We start from the raw sequence: 22,110 nt of genomic DNA on the forward strand, positions 1-22,110 counted from the left end.
AATTGTACTTGATTGTCCTCCCGTGCCCCATAAAAAAATTGAAAGAGCTCAGAATATAGAATATACTTTATCTTTCCTGAAAATGCTTTTCCAACTCAAAGACTTGTTTTTCTTTGTTAATTAGAGTTTGCTAAATTTTGCTGAAGGACTTGAGCTCTGTCAGCCTGTGGTGTGCTAAGGACTTTTAACTTTGGATATCATACTTGGTAAAATCCAACCACGGAATTTTTAAAGGGCTGCCAGGAAACTTGAGGACTCAAAGAAATTTGCATATTGCATAATTCATTTTTTAACTCATTTTTTCAGTGTAATTTTCCCTATCACAGGAAAATTTGTTATTGGACCATTTAGGTTTTTAAGTATCCTACCTTTTAAGTTATTTTTGCCTGTGTCTTAGAAAATGCCACCCCTTCCCTTGTTCTTTTTCTTGTTTTCTTTCTCCTTTCTTATCCCTTTTACTCTTTATAAAGCCAGTAAAGGCTTTTAATTTCTTTTTTTTTTTTTTTTTCCTTTATGTGAGTTGTATCTTTCTTGGTACCTCACTTTAGCTTGGAACTCACTACATAGTTTGGGCTGGCCTTGACCTCACAACAATCATTCTACCTCAGCTTCCCACGACCTGGTATGAAATGCATGAATCACAACTTCTGGGAAAACAACAACAAACCCCAAAAAACTTCTTTTGAAAAGAAGTCAAAAACTGAAAAGGGTTATGCCAAGTAGGAAAGTCAACTTGAAGGTCAACTCATTAGTCAGAGCAAGAAGATAGCCTGTGGCTGGCACGGGGCTAGAAAGGCTGGGTATTCTTAGGGTGCAGCATTGGGAACTTTAAGACAGAGAAAACAGGAATCTTGCGCCACCAGGTGTATGTGCTGGCTTTTATATTAAGAAGAAAGTTTTTCTATGTCATCACTTGCTTTTTGAGTTAGTCATCCCCTATTACTTGAACTTGAAAGAAATAATTTCATGTGTACGGGTGCCTTGCTTGCACGTGTCTTTGCATCACATGCATGCTGCTGCTTCCGAGGCCAGAGGACAGTGTTGGATGCCCTGGTACTAAAGTTACAAGTGGCAGGGGGCCACTACAAGGGAATCAAACCCATGTCTTCTGAAAGAATAGCAAGTGCTTTAATCACAGCCATCTCTTCAACCCCTTGAGCCTTATTTTAGTCCACTGAAAGTCAGGTTTTTAAACATTTGTTTTCAGTGCTGTCAAGGAACAAAGGGAAATCTGTATGTAACACTAACTGAATCTCACTCAGGATTTGAACTCTAAACATGTCTATACTTATCTGTAATTCATGTGTCTTCACTGTTTAATAAAAATACCACAATTTATTTATCCACTTATATGAGAAAAGACATTTTGTTTTAGTTCAGCTTATATTTATATAATTACTAAATATTCATGATAATCTCCTTTTTAAGTTATATTTCATTTTTGGGATATGATAGAATCACATTTCTCCCTTTCCTTTTCTCCCTTCAAGTTCTCATATATAACCCTCTTTGCTCTCTTTCAAATTCATGGACTGTTTTTAAAAATTATTTGTTGTTACATAATACACATATATGCATTCCTCAATATAAGAATATACCTTGCTCAGTCTGTATAATGGTAGTCGTATGTGTGTTTTAAGGGCTGACCTTTGATATTGTATAACCGATTGCCGTGCTCTTCCTTGGTGAAGGCTACTTCTTCAGACCTCAATCTTTAGTTGCCTACAGAGTTCTGTTGAACAATATTAAAGATTAATAATCACTCAACACAGTTTTAGAAAAGCAGCTGAATAGAACTGGAATTCCTGAGTACCAGGCTCCTGCATCCTCGCAGATCTTTCCACACAGATTTCCAAGTGGTTGTATCTATTAATACTTCCATTAGAGCATAGACAGCTTCCCTTTTTATTGGGTTTTCTGTTTAGACCACCATACTAGTGAGATTTCACAGGTAAAGCTTTCCTATTAAATACAAAAGACACCATCTAGATGCCTATTTATGGGCCCTCTGGCTCTTACAATCTCTTCATCTACAATTCTGAAATGTTTCTGGACTCTTAGGTGTCGGGCTTGTGTTGTAGATTTATTTACTGGGGCCAGGTACCCCATAGTCAGTTGTTCTCTGCATTTTGACTGGTGGTGGCTTTCTGTAATTGTCTCCATCTGCTGCAGAAAGAAGCATCATTGATGAAGGGTGAGAGCTGCAGCTATCTGTGGGTATAAGATAAGGATGCAGTTAGAAAACACACTGCTTTAGGAAGGTGGCAGCAGTCATAGGCCTCAGTGGGCCAGGGTTACAGCATCGGGCGTGATGTACAGGCCTTATGTACAGTTAAATGACTGTCGGTTACCTTCAGTGCTGGTTCTGGTGACGGTTGCGTTACATGGGCATTCTTCTGGAAACGACTGTTGATTGTGCTGTTCCCTTGGCAGCCTGTCCTTGCATAGCTTCTGTAGCACCGTGTTAACTAACACTCAGAGGGAAGGCTTCCGGGTCAGATCCAACCCAATCCCTCCCCTGTCTGAAGTGTTTGGTGTCTTCAGCAAGAGGACCTTACCTTCATTTTCTAGGAGGCAATCAAGGGCAGCAGCAGTAGTCTATAATGTGAGGGTGGCTTTTTGGTCTCTGAACAACTCAAAAGGAAGTTTCCCATACTTGGCACTGGGGTTTGCTAGACCAGCGTATGGCTTCGGAGGATCTTTGTAACCCTAAGTGGCATAACTTCATTTAAACTACACACATATGTAATTTATATATACATAATTTTAATTAAATAAAGTAATGTTTCCATATAGCCTTTCCAAAAACATTTAGGATTATTTATGCCTCCTCCTCCCTCTGTATTGCCTTTGCTCCCTGATCCCTGGGTCACTCTCCCCCCTCCCCCATTTTTTCTCATTTCCTCCTTCATAGCATCTGCACTGCATGTCTTCAATGCCAGTGCTTGGGAGGCAGAAGCAGCTGGATTTCTTAGAGTATAAAGCCATAAGGCCAGTCTGTTTTTACACTGTGAGTTCCAGGCCAGCCAGGGCTACATAGGAAGACACTGGAGAGGTGGAGGAGGGTGTTAGATTGTTTTTTTTTTTTTTTTTACATGAACAACCAATAATGCATGACTTCTAAATTGCTTTCCATGGCTGGCTCAATCAGGTGGATATCAGGTTTCATATGAGCATGAGATTTCTTCTGGAGTCTCAGTTCTGCACCCTTGGCATGTTTCTGTTCTGATGTCACACTGTATTACTTAGGACACATTTATAATAAATGCCCATAGCTGGAGGGCAGTGAGTTCTGCCATGTTCCTTTTCTGGAGTATCTTTAACATTTATCTTAAGCATTTGCAAAGATAAAAACTTTTAAGTCAACATGCTTCAAAAACAGCATCTTGTACATAATAAACATAATAACTTTGATTTTTCAAATAAAAATAAAAGGGGGGGCTGGAGAGATGGCTCAGAGGTTAAGAGCATCGTCTTGCTCTTCCAGAGGTCTTGAGTTCAAATCCCAGCAACCACATGATGGCTCATAACCATCTATAATGAGATCTGGTGCCCTCTTCTGGTGAGCAAGTGTACATGCAGGCAAACACTGTATAATAAATAAATAAATATTTAAAAAATAAATAAATAAAAGGGGAAAGTTACAAACATATTCACAATATATAATATAATAAATATGTAATGCAATTTTTCTTGGGATTGCATTGGCTGTGTAGAAGAATTTGAGAGAAGTTTTTCAGATTTGTTATATTTAACATTTTAGTAATCAGTAATTATTTGTCTATTAAAGGTTAATTTATTATCTTATCTTTGAGACTTTCATTGTTTTATATTGACTCACTAGTGAATGCATTTCCAGGGTAAATTCTTTTTAAGTGGTTAATCTAGAATTGCAAAATTAAAAAAAGAATGCTAATACACATTGCAGCACATCTACCAGAAACAGAGACCTCTGCAGATATTCTTACATGAAGTTTTCTGTTTAAATATGAATGAACATTTTTAGATCATTTCTTCTGCCCACTTACTTTACGTGTGCTGAAAATTAATATGCCTCTATTTGCCTCGTAGGTGGTAAAATGCTCATCAGTGAAAGAGCCTACTGTTGGCCAAGAGGAATCGTTCGAAGTAGATCTGAAGGAAATTTGATTGACATGGAAGCCTCAAAACTCTCAAAAAATCACATTACAGGTACAGGAATTTATAATGTGATGTTTCTGTGTAAATAAATCAGGTGCTTTCCAATACATATGGAATGTTTGCCTCTAAAAAGTGCTATAGAAGATTTACAAAATTACCAAGTACAAATGCTATCACAGAGTGGAAAAACATTAAAGATACATGTCTCTTAAGAAAATACACTAGTAGGGGATAGAGAAATGCCTTGGTGGGTGAAATGGTTGCCACCTAACCCCGAGGCCCAGCACACATGACAAGCCATGCTTAGGTGTGCATCTGCAGCCCCAGCACTAGGGAGCCAGAAACCAGCAGATACCTAGAGCTTACCGCCCAGCAAGTGTAACTAATCAATAAATTCAGTTTTGGTGAGAAATCCTGTCTCAAAACATAAGGTGAAGTGTGGCAGGGATACACCTGATGTAGACTTCTGGCCTCTACATGTAGATGTAATTGTACGCACACACCCCCCATACACACATATGCAACACACACTCACACACACACACAAATCACACTCACAGATTACAGTAAATGTCATAAAGCTGCACAGATTAACAAATGATTAGTACGTCTCCCAAACACTGTAAGCGTGGAGGGGAAAGACGAGGAACAGGGACTGCAGCAGCCCAATAATCTCCACGGAGCAGAATCCAGTTGGCCTGATATTCAGAAGGAGGAAAATGACTTTGGAGAGAGTTTGGGTACGTGGATTGAGTATGTGTGATAATAAGAGAAATACTTTTTCTGTTTTTCAAAGTCCATCTTCTTTTAATAAGTAGCATAACCCACCTTAAGTCAAGATAAAAGTTCTACGCATGTTAGAAGAAATGTCTAACAATTTCTGATTTTTTTTCCGAGAGAGTTTCAAATAACTCAATTGTCTATGATGGCTTTCATTGTCCACAAAGCAGTATCAAAAGCGCAAATTCCTCCTGTTTGTGATTAATATTTTCTATCAAAGAGCAAACAAATGTCACACTAAACATGAAATGGCCTTGATGCTATGGGATGTACTGGGAATGTTTTCATGTGCTCTTCAAGCCCTTTCCTGAGAAATACATAAAGTGTTTCTGTTTCTAGTGGCCTCCCATCCTTTACCATTACAATCTCTCAAAAGTCCAGTGTGTTACTGCAGGCAGTAAATTCACTAATAATCTATTTTTTTCAGTGTGTCTTTCACACATACAAAATATATTGTTCAATTTATTAATACAGTGTTACCAGAAAATGAATAATTGATGACATTAACTTAGAAGGCTTTTAAAAAACTATTTCAACTGTGCATGGATATGTTTGATGTTTCTTGACTATCATTTGAAAAGAATGAAATCAACTTAATCTTTTGGATATATTAAGACCAACAGCTCAATGTTTAGAAAAATTGGATGTTGGCTGTTTTTTTCAGAAGTTTACTTGGGGTAAATGAAACATAAGATAATCAAGCATAACTTTATTCTAGTATAAGTAAACTGTTAAATACATTATTAATGTTCTGTTCTATGTAATTATCTACTGTACTCCACATTCATATGCTTTATATTTCATGAGACCTTAAGATAAAATTAACACATCTGTACTCAAAATAGCCTGGTACATAATTCTCCTTTCCTCATTATAAACAAATTAATACAATTTACTACTGAGCTTGTAATAGATGGCAGCCTAGAGGTCAAAAATGAAAACCTGAAGCAAGTTTGGAATTTTTAAGGTGTGATGCTATTAATCATGTACCTCAAACTCCCACTTAATTTCCTCTTTGCTTTGTTTTTTGTTTAACTAACTAGTGTGCCAAGGGCTGGGCTTGCCTCACAACTGGCCAGCCACTTCTGCTCTCTGTAGAGACAGAGATGCCAAAGCGACAAATCCGTTCTGGAGTGAGCTGTCTGCCTCAAACCCATTCCTGGATGACATCACACAGCTAAGAAATAACCAGAAGAGAGATAATATGTCCATCTTGAAGGAAGATCCTTTTCTTTTTTTAAGACAAATAGAAACAGGAAATTCGTTTGATTCCTCTGGTGATGAACTGGGCATGGACCAGGTGCTTAGGCCTTCTTCCTCAAGGAAGTCAGGAAGGTCTAAGAGTGTTTCAGAACTGCTGGACACCTTAGGTGATATGACACACACTCATCCAAGTATAAATAGCTCTGACCAGATCCTAATACAAGACTTAGAATGGCTTCAGAGTGACCGAGAAGCATATAAGATGGCTTGGCTAAGTCAGCGTCAGCTGGCCCGCTCTTGCCTGAATCTGAATACAATTAATCAGAGTCCTGGGTGGGCTCAAACACAAATTGCAGAGACCATTGCAGTTTATAAGTTAAATCACCAAGGAGGGTCAGTCCAGTTACCTGACGCGGATATCACCGTTCATGTACCCCGAGGACACGTAGCTGTAGGAGAATTCCAGGAGGTATCTCTGCGGGTGTTTCTGGATCCTCCACCAAAGCTGAACCATGACCTCTCCTGTACGGTAAGCCCTCTGTTGGAAATCAGGTTAAGCAACCTGAATACCATGGAAGCTATTTTGCTGGAGATGAAAATTGGGGCAGAAGTGAAAACAGATCCTCTGAGCCAAGTCATGACAAAAATGGTGTGTTTATACAGCCTGGACAAAGAAGGTCCTTTCCAAGCATTGAATAACTGCTACATCTACAAAGACACCATCCAAGCAAAGCTCCTTGAACTGAGCCAGGTAATGTACATAGTCATAGCTGTGCAAGCTAAGACCATTCAACCGCCAGCTACTACTATTTGGGATTACATCCACAAAACCACCTCCATTGGAATTTATGGACCCAAATATATCCACCCAAGTTTTACTGCTGTCTTCACAGTTTGTGGACACAACTATGTGCCAGCAAAGTTTACAGTCTCTGACATTAAGAAGGGTGGAAAAAGCACATCTCCAGTCGTATTTCACCTCTGGGGGAAGCATTCATTTTTACTTGACAAGCCACAAGATTTAATTATTTCAGCTTTTTCATGTGATCCTGACTTTGAAGTAAAGGCAGAGAGAGAAAGAAAAGTAATTTCACAGAGGCAATTGGAAGCAGGTGTGGTAGTTCATCAACAAGTTTTCTTTTCTTCAGTTGACCACAGAGAGATGCACTTGTTTGTTTTCCGGGTTCAGGTGGAGCCCTCCGATGGAAAACCAGTGACACAGTTCTTTGTCACTTCGCCTGATCCACCTCCAAATCTAAAAAGGCTCTCATATCTGCCAGGCTTTTCCCAGAAGGAAAGAGACGGACAGAAAACGCCTTTATTATTGACAGGGCTTGTTAAGTACCCTACTTTCCAAGATAAAAAATTGAACTTTACCAATTATGGGGTCACACTGAAGACAGTAGTGAGGCAAAGTAAGATTGACTATTTACTTGAGTATCTAAAAGGGGACACAATTGCCCTTCTTGGAGAAGGTACAGTAAGAGCCATTGGACAATCCAAAGTGAAAGAATGGTACGTAGGAGTCCTCCGAGGTAAAATCGGCCTCATTCATTGCAAAAATGTGAAGGTGATTTCCAAAGAACAAGTGATGTCTATATCTGATAGCGTTTTGACAACCAAGAACCTTCTGGAACAAATTGCTTTGCCATTTAAAAATCTGACTTATATATACTCTGTTGTATTGACCCTGGTGTCAGAAAAAGTTCACGACTGGGAAGTTTTAGCTGATGTCCTGGGCTACTCACATCTGGTACAGGAAGATTTTGATAGGATCCAAGCAGACAAGGAAGCAGAAAGGGTTTCTTATGTTGTTAAGAAGTTGAAGGAAGATTGCCATGAAGACAGAAACACCAAGAAGTTCCTTTATGAACTAATTGTGGTGAGTACTGGTTGATCATTGTAATTCATTTTAGAGAATTTCATAAATTTGATGATGTGTATAACAAAGAGGAGAGATGAAATGAAGAACTAGTAGGCTCAAATACATTGAAGCCACTGAAAAAGAAGTAGGCAACTTTTCCTACAAGGTCATAGCTTTGGATTCATGATTTGAAAGTCAATTGTGTTTTTTTCTCAGAAAGCAAATCTGTAAGGATTATCTTTTAAGAGAACTTAAAGGTTGTGCTTGTGTTGGGCCTTATCTTTTATACTTTAGATATTATTTCTTTTTTCTCAAATATTTAGACAGCCCTTCAAATATCTGAGGAGCCCCATAATATGAAAGTAAATAAGAACAAACTTAAACAAAAATACCCAACCTTACCAGAGACTCATTTTTGAGTGTTTGTTTTCTTCAAACATATAGGTATTATCTATTATTTCATCAGTTTAATGTTCTTCTGTATGTAATACTTCATGACCCCAACAATGATTCTGCTAACACTGTATTTAATATTCTAATATAATTCCCAAGGATCAGCTCTTTACCTCATGTACTGACCCTGTGGTAAGCCTTGTAGAGAGCTTTAAAGAATTGGATTTAAAACAAAAATTAATGCCATATTGATAAAGTATCAATATGATATTTCTAAAGGAGATTAAAATATGCATGTATACAAATAACTAATACTTCCTAAATGCTACATGCTAATGCCTTCTTCAAATAGTGTGTGTGTGTGTGTGTGTGTGTGTGTGTGTGTGTGTGTATGTGTGTGAATGTATGTTGGTGTATGTCATAAAATACTTTTGCAAGTATATGTCAGTATGTGTTCTGAATAGCATAAGTATGAAAACAGTGCCCATAAACATGAAAAGGATGAATAAGGCAGTGGACAGAGACATGTAAAGAAGTAACATTTTAATAAAGCAAGGAACAGTACAGAAAGAAAAATGGTGGATGAATTCAATCTGTGACATTAATAATTTTAATGTTAAAAAATATGTTGACAACCAAGAGCAGTTAAAACTTTAGAATGACAATGTCTACTTGGAGAGTGGACAGTTTTATTATAAGATGCTGTGTTCTTAATGACTATGGACCAGGTGACTGAATACTAAAAGCTACTCAGTATAAAGCACACATTCATTTTGTAGTAGCTCCTTTTTGTAACTTAGATGTACAGCACAGACTCATAGAACTACAAACAGAAAGTTACTTTGTTTTCTTAGCAGCTGAAAATAAGTTATCTTGGCCTACTGATCTGAAAATTCAGGTCTAATCATACCAGTGGCTTGGGTGGTGTATAATATTTTATAGAATGCCTTGATAGAGACCCATTCAAGAGTGTGAGTCCTACGGAATCCAAAACCTAATACTAAGCCTCAGTGATTCCATCAAGACATCCTTCTGAAAGAGGCTTTGGCCTGGCCATCTGTTAGCAAAGCAATTGATATGGCAGTGGTATAGTTATATCTTCAAACATCCTTTGTGTGAGTGTGAATTTTTATTGTTCTATGTCTTGATAGGCCAAGTTGGGATGTTAAGAGTAACCGCCTTTGTCTAATTAATATGTGACATTTCTGAAAACCTTTCAGCATCCATTCTTATCTTAATTCTAGAAGATTAGGCATAATGGTATTGTACCCATCTTCATTATAAAAAGCATCGCAAAGATATAGCATATATTGCTTATGAAATTGTACTTTGCTAGGGTAAAGTCATACCACAAAAACTCAAGTGTACTTTGGAGGACTGTTGATCTGGTACTGTTTATCACTGGGGCCACCTCTGATCAGTATAAATAGAAGGATCAATAGAACTTGTATTTAGAGTCCATGCACTGTCCTTCTAATTATAGATAGATCTTATGAGGATATACATGGTGGATTTTAACTGGTGCCCTTTTTATTAATGTAATTTTATTTACTCTTTCCTATGGGTAGATAAAACCCCTAGGTACCTTTACATAATGAGAAACTGCCAAGCATGTTTACAGACTTATTTGTGTGTATGTGTGTCTGTGTGTGTGTGTGTATTCACATATATATTCATATGTTTTTAAATGTACTCAAAGCATAAAAGAAACTCTCAAACTTGCCTGAAACCCATAGTAAGGGAGAACGTTCAAGTTTGAAATAAATGGAGAAAGAGAGTCTGACAGCATTCCATTTTCCCATTGTGGGAGAGTGTTTGCCTTTGTTACCTTGTGGTTTATATTAACAAAATCATACTAGTAGTGAGGGAGATAGATGATTTAAGTTCAGAATCTTCTGTAACTTTGTTCAAAAATTAAAGGAGTATCATGTTTATTCAACAAACTTGATTCTAGAAAAAAAGGTTTGCTACAATTGATTCTGTGTTACTCTTTTGATAAGGAAAGGAAAAGTTTTAGGAAGAGTGAGCAATTAGCTCTAGATTAAGAAATTTTCAACTGCAGGAGCTGTGGGTACTGACAAAAGAGTGGATATTGTCCTATTAGAAGCTAAAGGCATTAAGGCCGGAACTAGGAAAGTGGTTTGCCCACTTTAGCTACTGACGCTGTACTAACGTCCCCAGTTCTAGTGTAGTTGTTATCACTGTAGGGTCTTGCTGAATTTTCTTAAATGTGAATCAGTGTTCCGAGTTTAAAAACCTCAACTATGTATGTGGTGGGAAAAGGGATTCCAATTTCTAGAATATGTAATGCAAATTATAGTTTAAAGGGAAAAAGTCACTGAGTGGTCTCTAACCACTCTACGATATGTACTTGCTGCCTCAGGCTCTGCTAAAAATGGATTGCCAAGGGTTGGTGGCACATCTTATCCAAGAGGCCGTTATTCTGACTTCAGCTGTCAAGCTCGGAAGAGGCTGGAGGGAACTTGCTGCGAAATCTGCAGGACTCACTAAGCATCAGATGCAGGCATACGAAATTCCTCACCGAGGAAAATCTGGAGAAGTTTCAGCTGAGGTAAGATTTTCATATGTTCCGTGTAATGGTGACAAACTGCAGTCAGGTACAGAAAATGCAATTACCCTTCTCCATATTCACCAATTAATTAGAAGACCATTCAGAGAGACCTACTTACTGAAGTTAATATCTGATTAATGCTATTGGAAATTCCTGAAATATATATCATATTTATTAAAACAGTCATACTTCTCTTGTTGAATTTAATATTAACATGGCTTTTGATCACATTAACTCATTAAATTAGGACAGTGAGGATATACTCTTAACAAGAATGTAAGGCATAGAATACATACGTTTCTGAGTCAAGCAAGAGTATCAATCAAATAAGCCAACAGGAGATGTGTTAATCAGTACTAATACACAACTAATAACTTATGACATAGTTAATAAATTCTTGATGATGAATACTAGGAGGGTGGATGATGTGAGACCACTGGAAATGATCTACAGAGGCATCAAAGTGCCATGTTATCTCAGAATTCTATGTACAGTAAGAGTTATAAATATCATACACAGAATTAAAACATGTAGTGCAAAAATATTCATCACAAAACCTCCTTTTGCCAGCGGTATTATTGCATGGATTCTGTTATGCACATATCATATACATATTTCTTTAGGTTGCCATAAACCTATTTAATCCAATTATCATTGAATTAAATAAAAATATATCCAGTGATGAGCATGTGTTAGATGTACTGTATCTTGAAGCAAGTTAAAGCTTTTTCAAGGTACTTAGGGCAAATATCCCGTTTGAGATGGTGATATTAGAGGCACAAGTGCCATCTTGGATCACACAGATGGATATTTACTTTTGAGATTCCTCTTTTTACTGTGGGGCAACAATTCTGCTGGCTGACGAGGTTTCAGCCTTTCCAGGAGTTCAGTCAGTCAGGTCAGTTGAATCCTCCCAGCAGCAGGAGCAGGTGTCAGCTGGAGGAAAAATGGTCCAGGGGCAGCCACAGACTGGACATGTACAGCCACACTCAGCAGCTGCCATATTGCCACAAGCATAGAAGGGAATCGCAGCCTATTAATGAGAGGACTCCAGCATGAGCAAAGCACACACAATACATATAAATGTTTGCTGAGTGAGTTAAAAATTCAAGAACCTTGAGGTTGAAAAAAAGAGTGTTGTGAGAATTGTGCTGTGTGGTCTTGACATTTCAATTAATCAATTAGAAGGCTAACTGAAAGCTTCACTTCTTTTGTCTGTGATAGGGCCTTGTTTTTAAGAGTTTTGTTTAGACTTACTGGAGAGCTGTTTATCCTGCCAGCCCTCCTAAGCATCTGGATTCTTTCTAATTGTGTTTATTGTTTGTCTTCCCTTAAATCTTGATGCAGGCTAACACACCCTATCTTTCCATTATTTACTTTCGCACAGCTCAAATCATAAATGACTAAGTCTGTGTCTGAGGCTGATAAAATCTCGGAAGCATAAAGGAAAGCCCCTAGATGTTTTCTACAGGCAACAGTTCAATTCACTGTAACTAATACTAACAGCTACTATGTGTCCCATGTTATTACTTAGGAAAACTCCAAGGCATTTTGGCCTGAAGCCATTCTAAATGTCCTATAGCAAATTTTACCTTAGCTCATTTAAAGGGACAATGTATGCTAATTTCCATATCCTTAAAATATCATAGAATTTTATTCTCCTTGAAAAGAGATGGCTCGTCAATATGATCAACTTGACAAGTCAGGTAGTTGATTTATAAACAGTTCCATGTGAAGGTACAGTGGGAAGAACTGGTTGTGGAGCAAGGAAACGCCAAGTTAGTGTTCCTTTGTTGTGCTGCTTCTTTGTGTCATTTGCTCTGGCACAGGATCTACAGCTGTGTCAATCCCTACACTTGGGCTCTTGTTCGGTCTTCCTCCTTTTCAACTTGTTTTTCTTTTTTTTTTGTTTGCTTTTAATATGTTTGGCAGTTCCTTGGCATTTTCTTGTAGTAGGCACTTTAAAATATATATATATATAAATTTATAATATTTAAAATAACACAACTTATAATGGGCACAAAATATTATCTAACATGTAGAAATAAGTACTAGAGTTAGCGCATTCTACAAGTAACTTCACAGCAAAGATCTTCTATTTCCAGACTGGGCATTAAGGTCTCAACACCACTCCAAGGTCAGAGTGGTGTGCTCAGGACTGGAGAGTCAGGCTGCCCACTTTCTTTTTCCTCTTCCTCTTTTTAAGCTATATTATTATGGCAGGGGACTAACTTACACACTCATAAAAATTAGCGTATGAAACAAATCAGTTGATTGAACCACTAGAAATCCCTCCTCCTGGCCACAGAGCATATGTGAGGGAAAAAACAGTCTCCAAATGTGGAAGGAGGGTACTGTGTCACAGACCCTCATGTCCATGGCCTACGGCTGTAACTTTTCTGAGCTACTAAGTGTCTGTAGTTCTACCACTGTGCCTGTGCCCCTGGTACAGTTCTTTCCTCTGGGATACAAGAACCTGGGATCTCAGCAGGGTCTCTCAGAACTCAGCTTGACAATGATAACATTGTGTTGCTTCCAAAATCTGCCTGATGGTTTTCATCAAGCCCCAAGCCCAGTGAAGAGTGGGGATACCGAATGCACGTTTGACCATTTAGTGTTCTTTTCTAAGTGGAAGAAAAGTCTCTTTTGGAGAATTCTGAGAATGTCACTTTTTAAAATAAGCACCTCCTCAACGACTTCATTAAGGCAAAAGTGTAATGTTTAGAACCACTCATATGCGCATAAGCAAAACACATCTTAAAAATTATTTCATAAGCTTTTAAAGACCAATTTTTATTTCATGTGCATGAGAAGATGTTTTGCTTGTATGCATGTCTATGTACCTCATACCTGTCTGGTGCCTGTGTAAGCCATATTTGGTATCAGATTCCCTGGAACTGGAGTTACAGACAGTTGTCAACCTCCATGTGGGTGCTGGGAATTGAACCTGGGTTCTCTGTAAGAAAAGTCAGTGATCTTACTGCTGAGCCATCTCTGTAGCCCATGCAAAAACACATTAAAAAGCAACAACCGTAACAACAAAAATAATGTTTCTTTCAGAAAATGTCTTTATACTCTACAAAGATATAAGTAATGCCAGTTTTTTCTGTGAAAGTTAGTATTAACTAGTTAGTTACTATTTCCTGCATGGGGAGCCTTGTCCTCTTACTGGGTTGCTTCGTCTAGCCTTAATATGAAGGGAGGTGCCTAATCTTATTGGAACTTGATAAGCCATATTTGGTTAATATTCCTGAGAGTCCCTTTCTGAATGGAAAAGTGGATGGGGAGGGAGGACGTGGGGCAGGGGACAGGAAGGAAAGAGGGGAAACTGCAGTTGGGATGTAATATATGAGAGAATAAATTAATAATAAAAATTCCCTGTATTTTTTCTGAGGATATTTAAAGATTTAATTTAAAAATATAAGAATAAATGAGATACTAGAAAAATAGGACAATTTGTAAAGTCTGATTTTACAGGAAGAAGGTTTAGGGATTTCAAAGCTAACATATTCATAGGCCTGAGGCAGATCCTCAGCCAGCTTTCCAGATATTATTAACAAGTGAGAGAATAATTTCTATGTGACTCTCTTCCATGGGGTCTTTCTCTAATAATAAAAACTAGACTCTTCCTTTCCTGAAGGTTCCTAAAGATCCCGAAGGTTCATTTTATGCTTTACCTCTGCCCACTCACCTCTTCTCTTGTACAGGCACCAGCAGGACTTTGGAGAGGTAGTTCTTCCAGAATGCCTTCTAGGCCACTGTCTCCATGGAGACACAGTGAAACTAAGATTCTCAATCACCATCTGTTTTTCATCTCTGAAACTATTCACATGTAGAACACTGTAACCAGCTCGGTATAATGCTTTTTGCAGTCACCTCTTACTGCAAGTTTTGCTCTCTTTGTACATTCAGGAAGCAGTCTTTGTTTGTGCTCCTTTTCCTATTTCCATCTGGAGTACTTAAAACACTTTATCCTAAATGTAAATAAAAAATGAGAATGTAGAAAACTGTTGTGATATCTCTCTCTCTCTCTCTCTCTCTCTCTCTCTCTCTCTCTCTCTCTCTCTCTCGTTTGGTTAGTTGATGTTCTTTTTTCTTTTTTCTTTTTTTTTTATTTTTTATTTTTTGAGACAAGGTTTCTCTGTGTAGCCTTGACTGTCCTGGACTTGTTTTGTAGACCAGTTTGGCCTCAAACTCACAGAGGTCCACCTGCCTCTGACTCCCGAGTGCTGGGATAACAGGCACGTGCCACCACACCCAGGTGTGTGATTCCTCTTTAGATAAAATATTTATTATGCAGCATCAGGACCCTGGCTAGGTTTCCAGAGACCATTTTTAAAAAGTCAAGCACAGAGGTGGAAATAGTAGATCCCTAGGGCCTCTGGGGCAGCCCACCGAAGTCCAGCTGATGTGTTTAGTCGGTGAGAGACCCCTCCTCAAAAAACAAAAGTAGAGGATTGGAAAGATGGCTCAATGTGTGAAGAGTGATTCTGCACAAGTATGAGACTCTGAGCTCAGATCTCAGCACTCATATAAAATGCCAGATACAGACAGATATTTTTGTCTGCCTATAATCTCAGAGCTGTGAGGTCCAAAGACAGGAGAATCACTGGGGCTTGGTGACTAGCAGTCAAGCTCTGGGTTAACTGAGAGGCTTTGTCTTAGGGAATAAGTAGAAGAGTGTGTAAGGGTGTTCACTCTCTCCCTTCACATGACTATAAACCAAAGACAGACAAACAGACATGCAAACGAAGACGGTAGAGGGAGGGAAAGAAGAAGGGAAAGACAGGATTGTTCTGTGACCTTCAAATATACATTGTTTTCTATGTACACACACAAACACAACTTTGGGAGTTAGTGACTTTCAAAGAGATAATTCTATCATTTTTTATAAGTGAATGAAGGATTTTGTATAAAATTCACTCCTGTTTGGTATCTTTCCTATTTATCTTTCCTTTGAGTGTTTTACTCATCTACATGCTTAATAGGCATTCCAAGTCAATTACTTCTTTCTTAGTGTTTGCTCAGAAACCTCAAAGCACACAAACAGAAGTATAGAAGTATGGCTATTTTTTCCTTTTGAAACCTACTTCTTTTATTAGTTTGAAATTAGGATAAACTGCTAAATTTAAAAAAAAAAAACATTTAAAGAAGCCCCACTACTGAGCTACATCTCCATAGCAATTATATGATGCCATAAAAATGAAAACGGTGTGTCAGTCATCATGAGACTTCTTTGCACACTTTATTAATGTCAGCAAACTGAAAGCAAGACATTAGAATCACCTTCCTTCTTACACACATGTACCCTGAGTATTAGAGCATTTATGTAACACCCAAAGTGACATGGTAGGTGTAAGAACTAGGATTTAAATCATGTTTGTCCTACTTGTGGTCCTAACCGTTAATCTAGACAGAAGATGAACTTTCACAGAATTGACTGGCTAAGCAAAGATCAAAGTGATGAGGAGAAGTCTGGAGATGCCTCCTGGTGCCAAAGAGTCAGTAGTATTTCAGTTACTGAGAGGACTTGAAGTGGACGCCTGTTAACAGTAAGGTCTAGAGAGCACTGATGAGAAGTCACACGTGGAGGAGAGAAAGGTGGTGTTTTACCTGCTGGGAGCCACTAGCAAGACTCTTCTGGTAAATCTCCCTTACCTAGATTCCTGTTCCGTTAGTCCATCAATTAGCCCCATGACTTTGGACAAGTTAATTGACCTTTCTAAGATTTTTTAACTGAGTCATTTAGCGCTATCTTTTCAGGTGTTTAGGTGGTCAGAAGAAATAATGTATATAAAATATTTGTGATGTTGAATGAAACAGCTGTCATCACGGAGCACAGAGTGTCGTTTTGTTGAGAAGAAATAGTTGGATTTGACAAATCTATGACCTTGAATGGTTTTTCTGGAAAAGGGAATGAAATGCAACCACTTTTAGTGATGTGACTGAGAAAGACTGTAGTGATTTTAAGGTTTCTGTGCTAAGAAACTGGCAAGGTATTATTATATAGAAAAAATGAGAAAAAGCCTTGGCCCATCAGCTTTTCCTTATGGGCTTAACATTTAATTTTTCTTGGGAAAATATCTTTGACAAAAGATACAAAGGATGTCCTTCAACCATTAGAGCTATCTGGTTTACAGGGCAACTCTAGGCTTTGTTTATATGGGTGCTCTGTTGCCTCCTTAATTATCTAAGCCTGGATCTGTTTACTCTTTCTTAAAGGGCAAAGTGTTTTATGGAAAGTCACCTGTCAGTGACAGAGTTTATAGAACATTATCTCAGACCTTCAGTATTTGAATTTGGAACAGTCATATGTTTTATTTATTTATTTATTTATTTTGAGGCAATGTGTCACATAGGGCTTGGTCACGAACTCACTATATAGCTGACCTTGAACTTACATTTTCCTAACTTCCAACTGCAGGCCTGGGCCTCACTACATGTTTGTGTGATGGTAGAGACTGAACTCAGAGGTTGATGATCAAGCTTTCTATCAATTAAGCTACATTTCCCAGGCCCGATTTTAAATTTTCTTTATCAAGTTTGTTATTATAGAGAAAGGGGTCTGTGGGTTTAGAAAAGTGTAGGTGTACTTTTAAAATCTATTTTTGTTTTGGTTTTTTATATCTCTTTCTCCCTTCTCAACCCAAGTCCCTTCTAATGCTTCAACACCAGGTGAGAGAAGGTTAGTGGGGAGAAGGGGCTTTCTCTTTGTTTACTTCCTGTTGTTCAGGTCCATCGGGTACTTTGGGGCAACATCAATCTCCATTGTCAGGATAGTCAGCCAGCAGAAGCAAGTGCTGCAGCAGCTTTCTCTTCCTCCTCCTACAGTCTCCTCCAAGCATTCCTCCTTAATCTCTCTTTCTTCTCTCTCTCTCTCTCTCTCTCTCTCTCTCTCTCTCTCTCTCTCTCTCTCTCTCTCTCTCTCTCACCCACTCCCTCTTTTTTTCTTGGCTTTCATATTATACCTCTCAGAATCCATCCAAGATGCTTTCCAACTGGTAAAGACCACACCTCCACACAAAGTAGTTTTCTGTTGACAAAGTTCAGGCACCCTCTCATGAAACTATTATCAGCTGTGGAAAAACTGGAGCAGCCCCCCCATGCCCAATACCTGGGATTAAAACAAAAACATGTTTACATAACATAACTGAGTTTTTAAAGAAACCAAAACTTCCACAACAGAAAACCAACCCCAGTGAAGCACAAGACCCAACAACAATGTGTTTTAAAATCACTTGATAATAAAGTAAATTTGTAGTTATTCTTTAGTGAAAATATGCCGGATTTATAATTTATAACTCAGAGACCTGGATTCTTGCCTGGATATATGACTGTGATTTTGTTATTAAGCTTCAACTCAGCATTAATTATCTGTGATCAAGCATCTAATGCATGTGAGACATTTTTACATCTTTTGGTTTATGCCCTTAGTGGTGCTTTTATGGCATCTTATAAGGTTAAGTTTATTTGATAGCAGGGAAAAAAATAAAAGCTCAGAGAAAATTTAGCTGTTTATAGAAAACCCTGGAGCTCCTCAGCCAAGAGGCTAACATTCAGCCCAGCATGTGCACTTTTAAATCCTTGCCGTCATATTTCCTGGAATTTACTTTAATAGTTACATAGGAAAGAATGGATTAGACAAGCTTAACTTTTCCAAGCTTTGACATTCAGAGGTCTCTTTGATGAGTGAGAGTAGCTATTAAGGAAAAGGTAATAAGGAACGTCCCTAAGTAGGAACTGGTAAAAAAAAAAAAAAAAATGGCTTACCCTGCAGGCTTCCATCTCATGCTGGACTAATTTGAGCAGATGACTTACAAGAAATGGGTCCACCATCATTGTCTGGTTTATGATTAGTCCAAGAGGCCCCAACAGGTTATTCCTTACTACAAACATAGCTGGCTACCCCGAGACCAATATTTTTCTGTTTTCTAAGAGAATTTTAGCTCAGATTCTAACCAGTGTCTCTTACTGAAGATGTAGGAAGTTCCAGAGGAGTTAGATTTATTTCTCTTCCAAAAACAGTAGCCACCTGCTTTTAGCAGTATTTATATATTTGCTAATCCGAGATGGCATTATGCCTATCTGAATATTGTAAATGATGTGCTGAGCACAGAACGCATATAGCAATCCTTAGGAAGGGAAACATGCCTCAATACTTCTGCAGCTAATGGTACTTAAAATGAAATGCTGCTCCTGTGGGTTCGTGAGGTATGAGTAGGTGGATTATTAATCCTCTAATGTGGCAAAATGCAAGTATCCAAAGGTAATTAAAATCAATTACATACTTTATGTTAGTCCTATTTTACGAGATAAAAAAAGATACTGGGATGCTCGGTTCTGAATTGTTTCTGTTCTTTCTACATTTTGTCATCTAGTGCATTATCTAGTGAGCTGTATTGGTTTCCCGGAATAAGTTCTCTAAAATCGTAAAACTTTATTGTTCTTTTATCTACTTCTGTTTCATTCCAGCTGTCATCCCACATAGTATATAGTCATTGCTCCCTTACTTTTACTGTAGCCACTGACACTGAGAAGATAAACCAAGGGAAAGGTACATTTCTCCCATGCATATACTGGGACTTTGGAAAACCACTTAATTTAATAGACTTAATGCTTTGATACTGCTCTGTGTACAAAGAGAGGGGAGCACATGGATGAAAAATAAAGAGTGTTGTGCCTCCATTAGCCTCATGTTTCCCATCCCAAGATGATTCCACACTGCCAGGAAGTTAACATTACAAAGTCTAAAGGTCTGAGGAGATGGCTCAGTTGATAAAGACTTTGACCATAAGCCTGAGAACCTGTTCTTTCTTTTTTTATGATTAGTTATTTAGTTATTATGTATACAGTGTTCTGCAAGCCAGAAGAGGGCACCAGATCTCATTATAGATGATTGTGTGCCACCATGTGACTGCTGGGAATTGAACTCAGGACCTCCAGAAGAGCAGCCAGTGCTCTTTCTTAACCTCTGAATCATCTCTCCAAGCCTGAGAACCCAAGTTTTTAACTGAACCTCAGCTTCCTTGTAAATGCCAGGTGGGCATGGCAGCTGCCTACAACCTTAGCAGTTACAGTGTAGAAAAGGGGGGGGTCCCTGAACAAGCTGACTAATTAGACTAGGTGAGTGGGTGGGAGAACTCTGTTTTGTCATACAAAATTGGAACCGTTGATCTCAACTTCTGGCTTCCACACACAAGAGCACATGTACATGCATTACCACCCCCCTCAACACACACACACACACACACACACACACACACACACACATGGACACACGGACACACAGAAACATACACAAATGCACACCACATATACATACACACAGAAAAGGAAATCTGAAAGCAGAGGAGCAAGTTTGGAGCTGTGCATCAAATGTTTGTGGCAGATGAAAAGGCTGAGGGAATTTGATCTATGGTTAAGACTGACTCAACGAAACCAGACTCTCAGCAGCACACTTCCTTTTGATATCCACAGCACAAGAGCAGAGTGTTGGCAGGTCTTACCTTAGTCATAACATTAAGTGGAACTTGGAAAACTGTTTTTAAAACATTGATTAGATACATGGAAAAGAAATGTGGAGGAGGCCTTATTAGTCTACAACTCATCTTCAGTGTTTAACTTGGGTTGATCTGAAAAGAAAATCATTAACTTAACACATGCTATTCCTTCCATTATTTCCAGGGTTGAAGACTTTATTTTCTCTGTACTTTATCATAAAATATAAATCCTTTGTGAACTTCCTGGTCTGTATTATATTTTAATATAGAATTTCACACAATTGATATGTGTAAATCACCTTCTGTATTTTGTCTTTATATACCTTCATCTTGGGGAGGCAAGTATAAAGTATAAGTTCCGAAAATTAAATGTGGACATATCAGAGAACCTGAAGCCAAGTATCACGTGTCTTCTCCATAAGAGACAAAAACTGACTGGATCATCCATTGCACTTAGGAAATCTGGCTTCGTGAGACCTGATATTTGTTTACTGAGGACTCACTTATTTCTTAAATTTCAGTATTTCTATCACTGCATGAAGTTTATAGCTATTGAAAGAACTGTGTGTGTTCTCACCTTCACTATTGGGTGTCCCTTTAATTGGTGTAGTGGTTTAAATGGGGACTTTCCCCATTGGCTCATATATTTGCTCACTTTGGTCCCCAGTTGCTGGTGCTGGTTAGGGAGGTTATGGAAGTTTTAGGACATGAAGTCTTTTTTTTTTTTTTTTTTGGTTTTTCGAGACAGGGTTTCTCTGTGTAGCCTTGGCCATCCTGGACTCACTTTGTAAACCAGGCTGGCCTCGAACTCACAGCAATCCGCCTGCCTCTGCCTCCAGAGTGCTGGGATTAAAGGCGTGCGCCACCACGCCCGGCTTTAGGACATGAAGTCTTGCTGGGTGCAAGTTTTGTGTGTGAAGAGCCTTGTTATGCTCCAAGGTTACTCTGCTTTCCGTGGCAGGTTGAGCTGTGAGCTCTCAGCGTCTTGTTCCAGCTGCCTTCTGTCACACCTCCCCAACTATTACGGACATCTAGGCCTTTGGAGCCTTAACTAAAATAAACTCTTTCTTCTGTAAATTGGTTTTAGCCATGCATTTTATCATACCAACAGAAAAATAACTAACATAATTACTGATCTCCTTTTCCAAATTATTTTAGCATCTTTTTGTTTTTATATTTAGGGCTAAGGAAAGTTAACCTTTCTTTTTGAATGTTTTATATGGGCTATCTCTTCAGTCCCCAATAATCTTAAATTATCTTTTAAAAAAAAGTTAAGATTTAGACCACAAATAGTTTTCCTTTATGGAATGTTCATTTTTAATGTATTTTGTAGAAGAATGTTAATTCAGAACATGGCTATTCTGACAAGAGAGAACATCTAAAAATTTCTAGGTCTGTCGATCTGGCTGGCAGGAGATTACATCCTGTGTGATCTCACTGGAATACAGACAGGCCTGTGTGATCTCGCTGGAATACAAACAGGCTTTTAATCCAGGAAACAAAAGCAAATAGATCTGAGTTAAAGGCCAGCCTGGTATAGAACAAGTGTCATGTAAAGAAAAGCTTAGGTCCAGGTGTGGTGATACATGCATTTAATCCCAAACGAAGGCAAAGTTAGTTTGTAGAAGGAAGCAACCAAGTTTGAAAAGGATGTCTAA

The 22,110-nt window shown here is 38.3% G+C and overlaps 1 protein-coding gene across 1 annotated transcript in view; it reads left to right on the top strand.

The window, feature by feature from the left end:
• The window catches only part of Macc1 (MET transcriptional regulator MACC1), a 51,842-nt gene that overhangs the window by 22,988 nt on the left and 6,744 nt on the right, over window positions 1-22,110 (top strand). The window contains exons 3-5 of the mRNA XM_051152552.1: window positions 4,072-4,191; window positions 5,964-8,005; window positions 10,764-10,952. Of these exons, the coding sequence (XP_051008509.1) occupies window positions 4,072-4,191; window positions 5,964-8,005; window positions 10,764-10,952 (2,351 nt within the window). The remainder of the gene's footprint in view (window positions 1-4,071; window positions 4,192-5,963; window positions 8,006-10,763; window positions 10,953-22,110) is intronic.

Source organism: Acomys russatus, chromosome 1, assembly GCF_903995435.1.
Source record: "Acomys russatus chromosome 1, mAcoRus1.1, whole genome shotgun sequence".
NCBI lineage: Eukaryota > Metazoa > Chordata > Mammalia > Rodentia > Muridae > Acomys > Acomys russatus.